Source organism: Pelophylax lessonae, assembly GCF_965119305.1.
Source record: "Pelophylax lessonae genome assembly, chromosome: 4".
NCBI lineage: Eukaryota > Metazoa > Chordata > Amphibia > Anura > Ranidae > Pelophylax > Pelophylax lessonae.
The window spans coordinates 604604817-604620620 of NC_138771.1; the positions used below are offsets into that span (position 1 = coordinate 604604817).

The 15804-nt window shown below is 43.3% G+C and overlaps 1 protein-coding gene across 2 annotated transcripts in view; it reads right to left on the reverse strand.

The window, feature by feature from the left end:
• The window catches only part of PLPPR2 (phospholipid phosphatase related 2), a 37738-nt gene that overhangs the window by 21032 nt on the left and 902 nt on the right, over positions 1–15804 (reverse strand). For both annotated transcript variants that reach the window (XM_082257195.1, XM_082257194.1), the window contains exon 2: positions 7697–7791. In XM_082257195.1, the coding sequence (XP_082113321.1) occupies positions 7697–7791 (95 nt within the window). The remainder of the gene's footprint in view (positions 1–7696; positions 7792–15804) is intronic.

Here is a 15804-nt window from a genome sequence, read left to right on the forward strand (position 1 = left end):
AGAGACAGAAAGCGGAACAAAATCAAATGCACTGAAATACACAATGCAGCGATAAAGGCAGGAAGAGCCAAACAGAGCAGATACAAATACAAATGTATAAAAATAAAAAAAAAAATAGAAAAAGCCAAACAGGGCTTTCTTTACTGTATTCTAGCAATGTCTGAATTATTGGAACAAAAAGAAGAGATGTAAGAAGGAAAATGGGAAAGACCACAAATCATCATATGAAACAAGAAATAATATTAAGGAAATCCTTTAGACAGAGGAAATCACGAGTAGAAGGAAGACAATTGCTGTAGATGTGAGGAACAATGACAAGGTGTGGAAAAAGGAGGTAAGGTTAGGGGAATGAGAACATTACATAGGATACTAGGGAGGTGGAGGTGGTAGAAATCAAAGATAGAGTTAAAGAGAGAGAACCCAGAGAAGAGGGTAACACAGCTAGACTGAAGAATGAAGAAGAAATAAAGTAAATTAGATGAGAGATGTTGGCATAAAATAATAAATAATATAAAGAAGGGGAGAATCAGAAACAAAGTGTCAGAGGATTGAGGAAGCTGGAGCGAGACTAAGGAATCTTGGAGCAGTCATCACGTCATCTTCCACTCCTTCTATCCACACATCATTTCATACTCTCCACCCACAGCATGTCACCCTCTCTGTCCACAGCATGTCACCCTCTCCATCCACAGCATGTCACCCCCTCCATCCACAGCATGTCACCCTCTCCATCCACAGCATGTCACCCTCTCCATCCACAGCATGTCACCCTCTCCATCCACAGCATGTCACCCCCTCCATCCACAGCATGTCACCCTCTCTGTCCACAGCATGTCACCCTCTCTGTCCACAGCATGTCACCCTCTCCACCCACATCATGTCACCCTCTTCATCCACAGCATGTCACCCTCTCTGTCCACATCATGTCACCCTCTCCATCCACAGCATGTCACCCTCTCCATCCACAGCATGTCACCCCCTCCATCCACAGCATGTCACCCTCTCCATCCACAGCATGTCACCCTCTCCATCCACAGCATGTCAGCCTCTCCATCCACAGCATGTCACCCTCTCCATCCACAGCATGTCACCCCCTCCATCCACAGCATGTCACCCTCTCTGTCCACAGCATGTCACCCTCTCTGTCCACAGCATGTCACCCTCTCCACCCACATCATGTCACCCTCTTCATCCACAGCATGTCACCCTCTCTGTCCACATCATGTCACCCTCTCCATCCACAGCATGTCACCATCTCCATCCACATCATGTCACCCTCTCCATCCACAGCATGTCACCCTCTCCATCCACAGCATGTCACCATCTCCATTCACAGCATGTCACCCTCTCCATCCACAGCATGTCACCCTCTCCATCAACAGCATGTCACCCTCTCCATTCACAGCATGTCACCATCTCCATCCACATCATGTAACCCTCTCAGTCCACATCATGTCACCCTCTCCATCCACAGCATGTCACCCCCTCCATGCACATCATGTCACCCTCTCCATCCACAGCATGTCACCATCTCCATCCACATCATGTCACCCTCTCCATCCACAGCATGTCACCCTCTCCATCCACAGCATGTCACCCTCTCCATTCACAGCATGTCACCATCTCCATCCACATCATATAACCCTCTCAGTACACATCATGTCAACCTCTCCATCCACAGCATGTCACCCCCTCCATGCACAGCATGTCACCCTCTCCATCCACAGCATGTCACCCTCTCCATCCACAGCATGTCACCCTCTCCATGCACTTCATGTCACCCTCTCCATCCACAGCATGTCACCCCCTCCATGCACAGCATGTCACCCTCTCCATTGACAGCATGTCACCATCTCCATCCACAGCATGTCACCCTCTCCATCCACAGCATGTCAGCCTCTCCATCCACAGCATGTCACCCTCTCCATCCACAGCATGTCACCCTCTCCATCCACAGCATGTCACCCTCTCCACCCACATCATGTCACCCTCTCCATCCACAGCATGTCACCCTCTCTGTCCACATCATGTCACCCTCTCCACCCACATCATGTCACCCTCTCTGTCCACAGCATGTCACCCTCTCCATGCACAGCATGTCACCCTCTCCATCCACAGCATGTCACCCTCTCCATTCACAGCATGTCACCATCTCCATCCACATCATATAACCCTCTCAGTACACATCATGTCAACCTCTCCATCCACAGCATGTCACCCCCTCCATGCACAGCATGTCACCCTCTCCATCCACAGCATGTCACCCTCTCCATCCACAGCATGTCACCCTCTCCATGCACTTCATGTCACCCTCTCCATCCACAGCATGTCACCCCCTCCATGCACAGCATGTCACCCTCTCCATTGACAGCATGTCACCATCTCCATCCACAGCATGTCACCCTCTCCATCCACAGCATGTCAGCCTCTCCATGCACATCATGTCACCCTCTCCATCCACAGCATGTCACCCTCTCCATCCACAGCATGTCACCCTCTCCACCCACATCATGTCACCCTCTCCATCCACAGCATGTCACCCTCTCTGTCCACATCATGTCACCCTCTCCACCCACATCATGTCACCCTCTCTGTCCACAGCATGTCACCCTCTCCATGCACAGCATGTCACCCTCTCCATCCACAGCATGTCACCCTCTCCATCCACATCATGTCACCCTCCCTGTCTACATCATGTCACCCTCCCTGTCCACATCATGTCACCCTCCCTGTCCACATCATGTCACCCTCTCCGTCCACATCATGTCACCCTCTCTGTCCACATCAGGTCACCCTCCCTGTCCACATCAGGTCACCCTCTCTGTCCACATCAGGTCACCCTCCCTGTCCACATCATGTCACCCTCTCCGTCCACATCATGTCACCCTCCCTGTCCACATCAGGTCACCCTCCCTGTCCACATCATGTCACCCTCTTCGTCCACATCAGGTCACCCCCCCCCGTCCACATAATGTCACCCTCTCCGTCCACATCATGTCACCCTCTCCGTCCACATCATGTCACCCTCTCCGTCCACATCATGTCACCCTCTCCATCCACATCAGGTGCCCCTCTCTATCCACATCATGTCCCACTCTCTATGCACATCATGTTCCACTCTCTATCCACATGATGTCACTCTTTCCAACCACATCACGTTTCCCATCTCTACTTACATCAAGCCCCACTCTACACCCACATCATGTCACTTTCTCCAGCCACAGGATGTCCCACTCTCCATCTACATCATGTCACAATGTACATCCACAGTATGTCCCTACACATCATGTAACACTCTCCACCCACATCATTTAACATCTTCTACCCAATCATATAACACTCTACACCCACATCACTTAACATTGTCGACCTGCATCATATTCCTTTCTCTATCCACACCATATATCATTCTACATCCACATCATCATGTAACACTCTCCACCCACATCATGCCCTATTTTCCTTCAACATCATGTAACACTTTCTGCCCACACCATGAAACACTCTTCGGGACATATCATGTAACACTCTACATCCACTTTATGCCCTATTCTCCATCAACATCACTTAATACTCTCTGCCCACACCATGAAACACTCTTCAGACACATCGTGTAACCTTCTTTACCCACATCACCTAACATTCTCCATCCACATTAGTTTCCATACATTCTATGTCCCACTTTCCAACCACATCATGTCCCAAATTCCATCAACATTATGCATCATCCTCAAATACCATCATGTCTCACTCCCCACCCACATCCAACACATCACGTTCAAAACTCCATCCACATCATATCATGCCCTCCATCCACATACTTTCATATGCTACATTCACATCATGCTCTCCATCCACATACTTTCATATGCTACATTACATTCACATTATGTTTCACTCTCCAGTCACATGTCACGCTCTCCAGCCACATTGTGCCAAACTCTCTACTGACACCACGTGATGCTCTACATATACTGTACATACTGTTGTCCCAATCTCCATTTGCATAATGTCCTACTTTCCATCTACGTTATGCCCACTCTCCATCCACATGTCACGCTCTCCAGCCACATTGTGCCAAACTCTCTACCAACAACACATGATGCTCTACATATACTGTACATACTGTTGTCCCAATCTCCATTTGCATAATGTCCTACTTTCCATCTACGTTATGCCCACTCTCCATCCACATGTCACGCTCTCCAGCCACATTGTGCCAAACTCTCTACCAACAACACATGATGCTCTACATATACTGTACATACTGTTGTCCCAATCTCCATCCACATCATGTCCTACTTTCCATCTACGTTATGCCCACTCTCCAGTCACATTATGTTGCCTTTTTCGTTTATATCATTTCATGCTTCCATCCATTATATCATTCTCAGATCATACTCTCCATCCACATCTTATTATACTCTCCATCCACATCATATAATGCTCTGCATCCACATCATATCATGCTCTCCATCCACATCATATCATACTCTACATATACAACATATCATACTCTCAATTCATTCATATCATGTCCCATTATCCATCCACATCATGTCCCATGCTCCATTCATATCATGTCACCATCTCCATACACATCATTTCTCAATCTCAATAAGCACTACTAGTACAAGTACTTTAGATCTGTCTTAGTTTAGATTAGTTTGCTAGATTTAACTGCATACCAGAACTCAGACGTAAGACCCGACATATGAAAAATATGCTAAAGGTAAAATGTATTATTTGCTATAACAATCAGCTTCCAACTAATTTTCATGGTCAACTTTTTATAGCCCAAGTCTAGCTTGGGCAAAAAATAACTTGTATCTGTCCCCATATTTTTTTTATTTATTTTTAATAAAAAAACTATCTCTGTCTGCAATACTCACTTTATCTCTGATGCTACTCCCCACAGACTGACACAATCGCCAATCCAGCACTGCTCCTATTCTGGGTAGAATAATGCCCAAGACAGTCCTTGAACCATCTTCCTATCTAGAGTGTCAAGGGCCCACCCTGCATTCACCATGGAATGTTTTGGAGAGCTCTATGGACCCCCATTGAAGAGGACCTGTGAAGTCCCTCGACCAGACCAAAGACACTTGGAAAAATGGAAAGTATACAAATGTCCTTCTTTCTTTTTTATTTGTAAGAGATGCTCCGATGGGGAAGGGGGTAAATAAGGGAAGAATAGCTGGCCTTAGAATTTGCCTTTGAAATTAAAGGGATATTAAACCCTCAGATTTTTAAGCACTTTCAGCAGCTGATCCTTGCCTATGTTCCAGTTTAAGCTGGTGCCGTGACTACTGCCCCAGGTTTCATGTTTCTGGATGGTTTATTTCTCTTGCAGAATTCTATGGAACCATCCTTGCATGCACGAACTAGAGTTGTGTCTCTCCCTACACTGTGTGCATCTGTAAAATAATGAAGATATCTAATATTTTAGTATATTTAGGCATTTCCAGATGATTAGTATAGATAGCCAGACTAACTTAAAAACAAAATGTGAATTTATTGTCACACAGTTGGCATCATAAATACAATGTAAAAAGTATAACAATTCAGTTCAGTGTAGGTAACAATATAAGAAATAAAAGCAATACTTCTGAAAAATGTGTCCAACTTGAGATCATGACTGTATAGGCATGTATGCCCTTCTATGTCCTTCTACTCTAAGCTTCAAGTACAAGAAGAAGCAGGAAATGACGTCTTAACGTTTCTGAGAACAAGCACCTGTTTAAGGTCATTCACACATAGTAATATTATGATTAATCATAAAACCAAATATATTTTGCAAGCTTGCTGTAAATATAATATATTTCCAATAAGTGCCGGATTATGAATTTGGAATAGTTATCTAACAGCATCCGTAGAAACACACAGCCTTGTAGCCCAGGATGGTAAGGTGCTTGCCTATTCCTCCTTCCTTCTCCAAGCTAACAGACAAACTCATGTCTGTCCTGTCTACTGGTAACTCTTTCCTATGAAGATGGGAAGTTTGGGGAAGGAGCACTGAGAGAGTCGGAGCCAACAGCATTGGAAGTTGTAAACTCAAAGCACTTTGGTAAGAATTTTAACAGTTTACTTGGGAATGCTTATTTTATTGTGTTTATTGTGTTAAACTAAAAGTTATGAGGGTTTTAATACTATTTTAATGAAGGTAAAAGGTTTCTATGGGCAACAACAAATGTCAACTACAGACCAGAATCAGTTTTTAGGGTAAATTATTTACCACAGCTAGTTTGAAGCAGCAGATTTTGGCACTGGCTGAAAACAAATTGATAGGTGCTAGTTTGTTAAAATTAGCAAATTCAACAGCATCTAATTACAAAAATAGTTCAAGAATAATCCCATATTATTTCTGAATTCCATAGAGCAGTGGTCCTCAACCCTGGTCCTCAGGGCCCACTAACAGGCCAGGTTTGCAAGATAACTGAAATACATCCCAGGTGATCCAATTTGCTGCTCAGTGATTGCAGTACTCTAGTTTAGATCTCCCCAAGGTAATACCTTAAATCTGGCATGTTAGTGGGCCCTGAGGACCGGAGTTGAGGACCACTGCTATAGAGGATTCCGCACATATTAGGGATCGACCGATTATTGGTAAGGCTGATATATTGAGGGCCGATATGCACTTTCCCTGATATATCGGAATTGGCCCTGGAGGTTTCTGATATTGCCGATATTGTCGTGAGACTCGTGATGTCATTGCGTATGTTGCGCCACACGCCTCCGCGCACTGGGAAGCCGCCACATACATACACCCAGCACCCACAGCTGCCCGGTGCCGGCCAGCCAGCCACCCACACACCCACAGGCCTGTACCAGCCAGCCAGCCACAGGCCCTGGGCCTGTACCAGCCAGCCAGCCACAGGCCCTGGGCCTGTACCAGCCAGCCACCCACCACACAGGGTGCCAGCCACCCATCAAAGGGTGCCAGCCAGCCACTCACCACAGGGTACCAGCCAGCCACCCACCACAGGGTGCCAACCACCCAGCCACCCACCACAGGGTGCCAGCCAGCCACCCACCAAAGGGTGCCAGCCAGACAAGCCACCCACCACAGGGTGCCAGCCAGCCACCCACCACAGGGTGCCAGCCACCCACCCACCAAAGAGTGCCAGGTGTTAATAAACAAACATTAACATGTTCAGTAACAGATTTGTGTTGAAAATTGTGTTAATTTTGCAAAACTTTAAATGTTCAAAATATCAGCCCATATTGGCAACGAAAAACTGATATCGGTCGATCCCTAGTACATATATCTGCAAACATAATGATTCTAATATATTACCAATACCAATTTGAATTTTCCAATCTGTGAGATTACTCAAAATCAGAATTTAGACACAAGACTGATGCAAAAAATGCATATGTGTTGGGGACATTTTTTACCTTTTTTCATAAATGTCAGTTTCTTTTCTACAATAGTTTCTTTTCTGGCAACAAGTAACCATCACACTCATCCAGTGTCACACTAAATCCACACAAACTGGCATGACAAGCCATGTTTACTGGGCTCTACTGTTCACACTCTGATGGGCAATAAGTTACATCAGCACTATGGCAGGGTGAGGGGGGGAGAGCATTTAGCCCAGTGTATAGATAAAGAGAGGGCAGAAAATGAACACAGATAAGACAGTAATGCTCTTATGGTAGTTACATTGTAGAACACAGAATGATAAGGCAATACCTCTACAAAGAGGAAACATGGGATAATGGAGGCACTGCTCTTAATCTCCGTCTCCTGGGCAGCCATGTGTGAGACGCAGTCTCTTCCAGCATAACCTGCAGCAAAATACATACAGATTAGGCAGCTGGTACTGTTTGTATAGAAAGCTCAATAATAATGCAAAACATATTTACAGTGCAAGGCAGGAATAATTTATCAGTTAACAATGCCAAAAATACCCACCGCTATATGGTCATTATAATTCAATTCTAGTATAGTGCTGGCATAATAATGAACCACCAACATGATCTGTTACAGTCCATAGTCATACTACCATTCTACGTAATTCAATACAGAAATTTATTATTACAGCATTTTTGGACTACTGCCCACAATACAAATACACTCTAAAGCAGATATTCACAACCAGGGTACTCTTATGGGTTCCCATAGAGGTTGCTAGGGGTTCCTTAAACAGTGACTTCCCATTAGACATGTGAAATTCGTTTCGTTATGAATCGAAATTCTGACAAAATTTTTGTTATTTGGCGATTTGGATGTATCCGAATTTCTGAATCATAATAATAACGAATTTCAATGAGCTCAAAATAAGTTATAACGAAGCAAATTATCCGAATTCGAATATGAATTTGAATTTTAAATTTGAAAATGTATTTAAAATCTAAATGGAAACATATTGCAATAAATACAGTAGGGTATAAAAGTGAAAAAAAGATGATGATTCCTAATTAGGCCACTTTATAGAAAAGAATAGAATAAAACACAACAGAATAGAATAGAAAATAAAAGAAAAGAATAGCATAACATACAAAATAAAGGGATAGAAGAGAAAAGAATAGCATACAATAGAATAAAACAGAATTGAATAGAAAATAAAGGCATAAAACAGAAAAGAATAGAATAAAACAGAACATAATGGAATGTAAAATAAAATAAAAGAATAGATTAGTAGAAAACAGAATAGAATGGAAAATAAAATAAAGGAATAGAATAGTAGAAAACCGGATAGAATACAAAATAAAAGAATAGAATAGCATATACAATGATCGAATAGAACAGAATTCAATACTTTGTAGAACCGCCTTTCACTGCAATTACAGCTGCAAGTCTTTTTGGGGATGTCTCTACCAGCTTTGCACATCTAGAGAGTGACATTTTTGCCCATTCTTATTTCCAAAATAGCTCAAGCTCTGTCAGATTGGATGGAGAGTGTTTGTGACAAGCAATTTTCAAGTCTTGCCACAGATTCTCAAATGGCTTTAGGCTCCGTTCACATGTAGGCGTTTTTGGGGAGTTTTTCTGCTCTAGGATCAGCTCTCAAAACGCCCAACAAGACAAATCCTATTCATTTCAATGGCCCCTGTTCACATCTGAGCGTTTTGACGCTGTAAGCAAAACGCCCAACGCTCAAAAAAGTACATGAGCTTCTTTTTGGGCAGGTTACAGGCGTTTTCCATTGGTTTCTATTCAATATAAAAACGCCTGCACAAAAAACGCCTGTAAAAACGCCTGTAAATCGCGGTAAAAATCGCGGTAAAAAACGCCTGAAAACGCTACGCTCAGGTGTGAATGTAGCCTTAGGTCTGGACTTTGACTGGGCCATTCTAACACATGAATATGCTTTGACCATTCCATTGTAGCTCTGGCTGTATGTTTAGGGTGGTTGTCCTACTGGAAGGTGAACCTCCGCCCCAGTCTCAAGTCTTTTGCAGACTCTAACAGGTTTTTTCTTAAGATTGCCCTGTATTTGGCTCCATCCCTCTTCCCATCAACTCTGAGTAGCTTCCCTGTCCCTGCTGAAGAAAAGCATCCCCACAACATAATACTGCCACCACCATGTTTCACGGTGGGGATTGTGTGTTCAGTGTTATGTGCAGTGTTAGTTTTCTGCCACACATAGCGTTTTGCTTTGAGGCCAAAATGTTTAATTTTGGTCTCTGACCAGAGCACCTTCTTCCACATGTTTGCCATGTCCCCCACATGGCTTCTCACAAACTGCAAACGGGACTTCTTATGTCTTTCTTTCAATAATGGCTTTCTTGTCATTCTTCCATAAAGGCCAGATTTGCGAAGTGCAAGACTAATAGTTGTCCTGTGGACAGATTCTCCCACCTGAGCTGTGGATCTCTGCAGCTCCTCCAGAGTTACCATGGGCCTCTTGGCTGCTTCTCTGATTAATGCTCTCCTTGCCCGGCCTGTCAGTTTAGGTGGACGGCCATGTCTTGGTAGGTTTGCAGTTGTGCCATACTCTTTCCATTTTCGGATGATGGGTCGAACAGCGCTCTGTGAGATGTTCAAAGCTTGAGATATTTTTATAATCTAACCCTGCTTTAAACGTCTCCACAACTTTATCCCTAAAATGTCAGGTGTGTTCCTTGGCCTTCACGATGCTGTTTGTTCTCTAAGGTTCGCTAACAAGCCTCTAAGGGGTTCACAGAACAGCTGTACTTATACTGAGATTAAAGCCCTGTACACACGCACAGATTGTTGGCCGTAAATTGTCGGCCAACGTCCGATCTGCCGATTGTAGGCTTGTTAGTATGATGCTTCAGACAACCAACTGCGAATTTTCGGCCGAAAAAAATCTGGTGTGCATGCTATAAAATTTTTGTTGGCCAACAAAGAACGGCTGATTGTTCCTCAGTCAGTAGAGATTTCGGCAGACAAAAATCAGATGAGCAAGACTGGGCATGCTCAGAGAAGAAAAAACACAGGGAAAGTCAACCATCACATGACATCACTTCTGAAGTTGGTTTTTGTTGGCCAACAAAAGTCCAGTGCAAGTCTAGAGCACATTTCAACCAACAAACAACACTGGACAAAAGTTGGCCGATCAGTTGGCCAACAATCTGTGCGTGTGTACGGGGCTTAAATTACACACAAGTGGACTCTATTTACTAATTCGGTGCCTTCAGAAGGTTTTTGGTTCCACTAAATTGTTTTTCAGATAGTTATTTGTAAAAAGAATTTGAAAACCAAAAAAAATTATCATCATCTTTCTTCCACTTTATAATTATGTGTCACTTTGTGTTGTTCTATCACATCAAATCCCAATAAAATATATTTATGTGTTTGGTTGTAACATGACAAAATGTGGAAAATTTCAAGGGGTATGAATACTTTTTCAAGGCACTGTAGTTCTCCTATACCCTGAGGAACATAGGGGCTCTGGACCTCAAACATGACCCAACAGTTGGGCATACAGTAACTAATGTAATTCAAGTATACTCTGTTTAATTATCGGTAACATGTGAAGACCAACAGACATTGTCATAAACAATTCTTTCTCTGTCACTATAAATGGATGTTCCCAAAAAAATATGGTAAGGTTATTTTCTACATATTACCCTTGAAGAACTACAAACTATTTCCAGAGATGCTAGTGGGATCCTATTGTTTTCGAATAAAATGATTTGCAGATGATTTATAGATTAATCAAGCAGAGTGTTGAAATAGTTCATATTCATATTAATAGATGGCAAGCATGGCAATTGCTGTATAGCTTGGCATGTTATTTTGGTGAATGGGTAAATAAACACCACATACTGAAAGTCAACTTTCCCCTTGGCGTTTATCAAATTTTTTAGAAGTTTCCCTAGCAGACTTGCACAGTGATAACTTGGCCAATCTCAACGTCATTTGTCATGATCCACCTCCATATCCCAGGAAACTGTTGCCACCAACTTTCTAACAGAACCGACAGATGTTGCCTTCCTTATAGTGGGTAAGCTAGCATGATTCCATTACTTTCTAGAATAAGGTGATGTTTAATGTTTCCCCCTCTACAAGACTCTGGTCCGGCCACATCTGGAGTATGCTGTCCAGTTCTGGGCACCGGTCCTCAGGAAGGATGTGCTGGTACTGGAGAGAATCCAGAGAAGGGCAACAAAAATAATTAGGGGAATGGAGGACATCAGCTATGAGGAAAGACTACAAGCACTGAACTTATTCTCTCTGGAGAAAAGACGATTGAGGGGGGATATGATATCAATGTACAAATACTGTACTGGCGACCCTAGCATAAAGAACAAACTTTTCAGAGAAAGGGAATACAATAAGACACGGGGCCACTCACTAAAACTTGAGGAAAAACGGTTTAAGCTAAAAATACGTAAGGGGTTCTTTACTGTCACAGCAGTGGGGATGTGGAATTCTCTTCCACAAGCAGTCGTATCAGCAGGGAGCGTTGATAGTTTCAAAAAACTATTAGATGGGCAACTTAAAGACCACAACATACAGAGGTATACAATGTATGGTTAACAGCAAACACACACACACACACACATCATAGGTTGAACTGGATGGACTGATGTTTTTTTTCAACCTCACAAACTATGTAATGTTACAACTGTTGATGCAATTTTCCTGCATTTGCTTCAAACTAATAAACAACCAAAGTGCTGCGCTTTCACATGACAAATAATACGTATTTCCAATACACTGAACAGTATGTATCAAAACAAATATCTTGAAAAATCTGTGAAAGAATGCACTCAGTGCATAATTTCAATCTTCAATGTGTGAATCTGACATCATAAGTGTTTCTGCCACCATATAGAGACACCGAGACTGTAAGGGAATCCTTGTGAGACGTCTGGCGCATAGATATGCGCATGAGCAGGGTATTTCCAGAAGAACGGCTATTAATCGCATTCATGCGCGTGAGAATTTGCAACGCGAATGCGCATGCACAAGCGCACAAGCACAATTACCCAGAGGGGCTATTTAAAGGGTGCTCATTCCCATTTCCTTTGCTGACTGATCTTCAGCTGTACCCTGTGTCCTGATTGTTCCTGTATGCTTTCCCCGTTGCTGACCTGGCGTGTAATTGACTTTACCTTGGATTCCGCTTCTTCCTTTCTGTTAACCTTTGAACCGGCTCCGTTCCTGACTTTGGTTCTGCATGTGACTTGGTACCTCGCTGCCTATCTGTTGATGACCCTGGCTATTCCTGAGACTCTGTTCCTGCCTCTGATCCTGGCTCTAGGTGCTACTCGAGTGCTTGCCTGGCTGTCTGCTGCACCAGCCCCATACACTGCTGTATGTACCAGCCTCCGGAATCCTAACAAGCTGCCTATCCTATCCATCATCATAAGCAGAGTGCCCCTTTAGTCTGGACCAGTCCTCCGAACATAACTGCTGTTCCTGCTTCTCTGGTTCAAAAGCCTCCTTTGAGTCACATTCCCTGCTGTAGGTTCTGCAATCAACACCCACAGGCACTCGTGTCCCTCCTGTCCCTTGGCATCCTCTGATTCATTCTCAGTGGGGCCTGGGCAGGAGAAATAAGAGAGGCCGACCTCGTTAATTCATTTTCCTTTCAGGTACGTGACAGAGATGCTTGTCAAATGTGTATGACTCTCAAATTTTAGAGAAGTCATTGAGAGCTTTATGCTGTTGTCCCTGTTGTCACACCAGATCACCTCCACCCGACGCATTTCATCATGACATCTTCTGGGCATGGGCCATCAAATGTGATGAAACGCAATGGGAAGAGCCTGTTGTGGTGTTGTCACGTTTAGTGGAAGTAACCACGTAAATGCGGTTTTCTATATATATACAGTGCTGTTTTACCTACTTTGGGTAAGTGCAATTCTAGTTTTTTTGATAAATATTAAGTCAATTTTCACACAGTGTGGAGCCTCTAGTCTCCTTTTTTTCTCCACATGCGCAAAGAGCAATAATCGGAAGAGCAATCTGGGAATTTACATCCCCTTCTGTAATAGGTCCATGTGTTGGAGGAGTGCTGGTAACCTTATTTGTTTTGTGAAAGCGCAGTGCTTTGGTTGTTTATTTGTTTTTGGCTGTGGCAAATATCTTCTAGTGTGCTAGTCGCTCACTATTTTTTGGGGCAGATTTCCACTAGATCGGTTACTTTCTAAATAAACATTTGATTCAAACTGCAAGATTGTCCTATGAGATGTTCCATCTGATTGTCTCTTGTTTAGGTGTCTGGAGATTTTGGAACCAAAAGGCAGAAGCCCTTGCCAGATATTCTTTTAGATTGTAATTACCGGTTGTTTTTACGGTGTCCAAAGTCTCCTTGTCTGATTGGCAGACTTGGACCAGGCAATCGCACCAAGTGTGAAAACACCCTGAAACACCTCCAACATAACCTGACCAATGAAAAACAAGTCTACAACTACAACATCCTACACAATATACTGTACAACACAATACAAAATATAACATTGCTAGATTAGTGATACTCTTCGATGACCTGACCATAGGATGTTATCATACTATAATTCCATTGGGCATGCTTATCTTTTCACTCCTACTGTAAAAATACATTGCGGGTTTATATGTTACTCTTGAGATTGGCTACTGTAATAAGATATTATAGGGGTAATAAGACACTCAGGAGCTGGGTTACTGTAATAAGATATTACAGGGGTAATAGGACACTCAGGAGTTGGGTTACTGTAATAAGATATTACAGTGGTAATAGGACACTCAGGAGCTGGGTTACTGTAATAAGATATTACAGGGGTAATAGGACACTCAGGAGCTGGGTTACTGTAATAAGATATTACAGGGGTAATAGGACACTCAGGAGTTGGGTTACTGTAATAAGATATTACAGGGGTAATAGGACACTCAGGAGTTGGGTTACTGTAATAAGATATTACAGGGGTAATAGGACACTCAGGGGCTGGGTTACTGTAATAAGATATTACAGGGGTAATAGGACACTCAGGAGCCGGGTTACTGTAATAAGATATTATAGGGGTAATAGGACACTCAGGAGCTGGGTTACTGTAATAAGATATTACAGGCAGGGGCGTAACTACAGGGGTTGCAGGGGTTGCAATCGCTACCGGGCCCCATGCTCCAGGGGGCCCGGTAGCAAACCAGTGGGTGAACTTCTAGGATCTCAAAGGTCACACTTGCGACTGGGCCCTGGCATTTCACCACTGTGGGGAGGCCCCAAGATTGCAGGAAGGGGGCCCACTGCAGAACTTGTGAAAGGATCCTGATGCGGGACCATAATAAAAGGCCATGCAATGAGATTAAAGAGCCCCAGGATTAGTGGGAAGAGCCCCGGGCTTGAAGGGAAGGGCCCCGGCTCAGGGGCTGGGTTACTGTAATAAGATATTACAGGAGGAATAGGACACTCAGGAGCGTTTATGATATGAATGAATTTATTCCTCTGCAGGGACTCACATTACATTTGTGCAGGTAGGATTCTAAACACGAGTTAATATTCTTACGATACATTATCCTGATGGTTGAGAGGGAACAAAAATCTCCCTCTAATTCATCAACCCTTGAAGTGATTTTGTAAGAGAATAACAGAGGGAGGTGTATGGAAGGTGTGTTTTTTCTTCTCCCCCTTTTTTTTGGGGGGGGTTCTATAATAGGAGGTGTTATTTGTAGTTCTATGTTTTACTTTTTATTAGCCGGGGAATGCCGAAAGGTTATGTTTTGTACCTATACATCTCAATTTTTCAATAAAAAGAAATTTTCCAAAGACACTCAGGAGCTGGGTTACTGTAATAAGATATTACAGGGGTAATAGGACACTCAGGAGCTGGGTTACTGTACTAAGATATTATTGGGGTAATAAGACACTCAGGAGCCGGGTTACTGTAATAAGATATTACAGGGGTAATAAGACACTCAGGAGCTGGGTTACTGTAATAAGATATTACAGGGGTAATAGGACACTCAGGAGCTGGGTTACTGTAATAAGATATTACAGGGGGAATAAGACACTCAGGAGCTGGGTTATTGTAATAAGTTATCACAGGGGGGATAAGACACTCAGGAGCTGGGTTACTGTAATAAGATATTACAGGGGTAATAGGACACTCAGGGCTGGGTTACTGTAATAAGATATTAGGGGTGTAATAAGACACTCAGGAGCTGGGTTACTGTAATAAGATATTACAGGGGTAATAGGACACTCAGGAGCTGGGTTACTGTAATAAGATATTACAGGGGTAATAGGACACTCAGGAGCCGGGTTACTGTAATAAGATATTACAGGGGTAATAGGACACTCAGGGGCTGGGTTACTGTAATAAGATATTACAGGGGTAATAAGACACTCAGGAGCTGGGTTACTGTAATAAGATATTACAGGGGTAATAGGACACTCAGGAGCT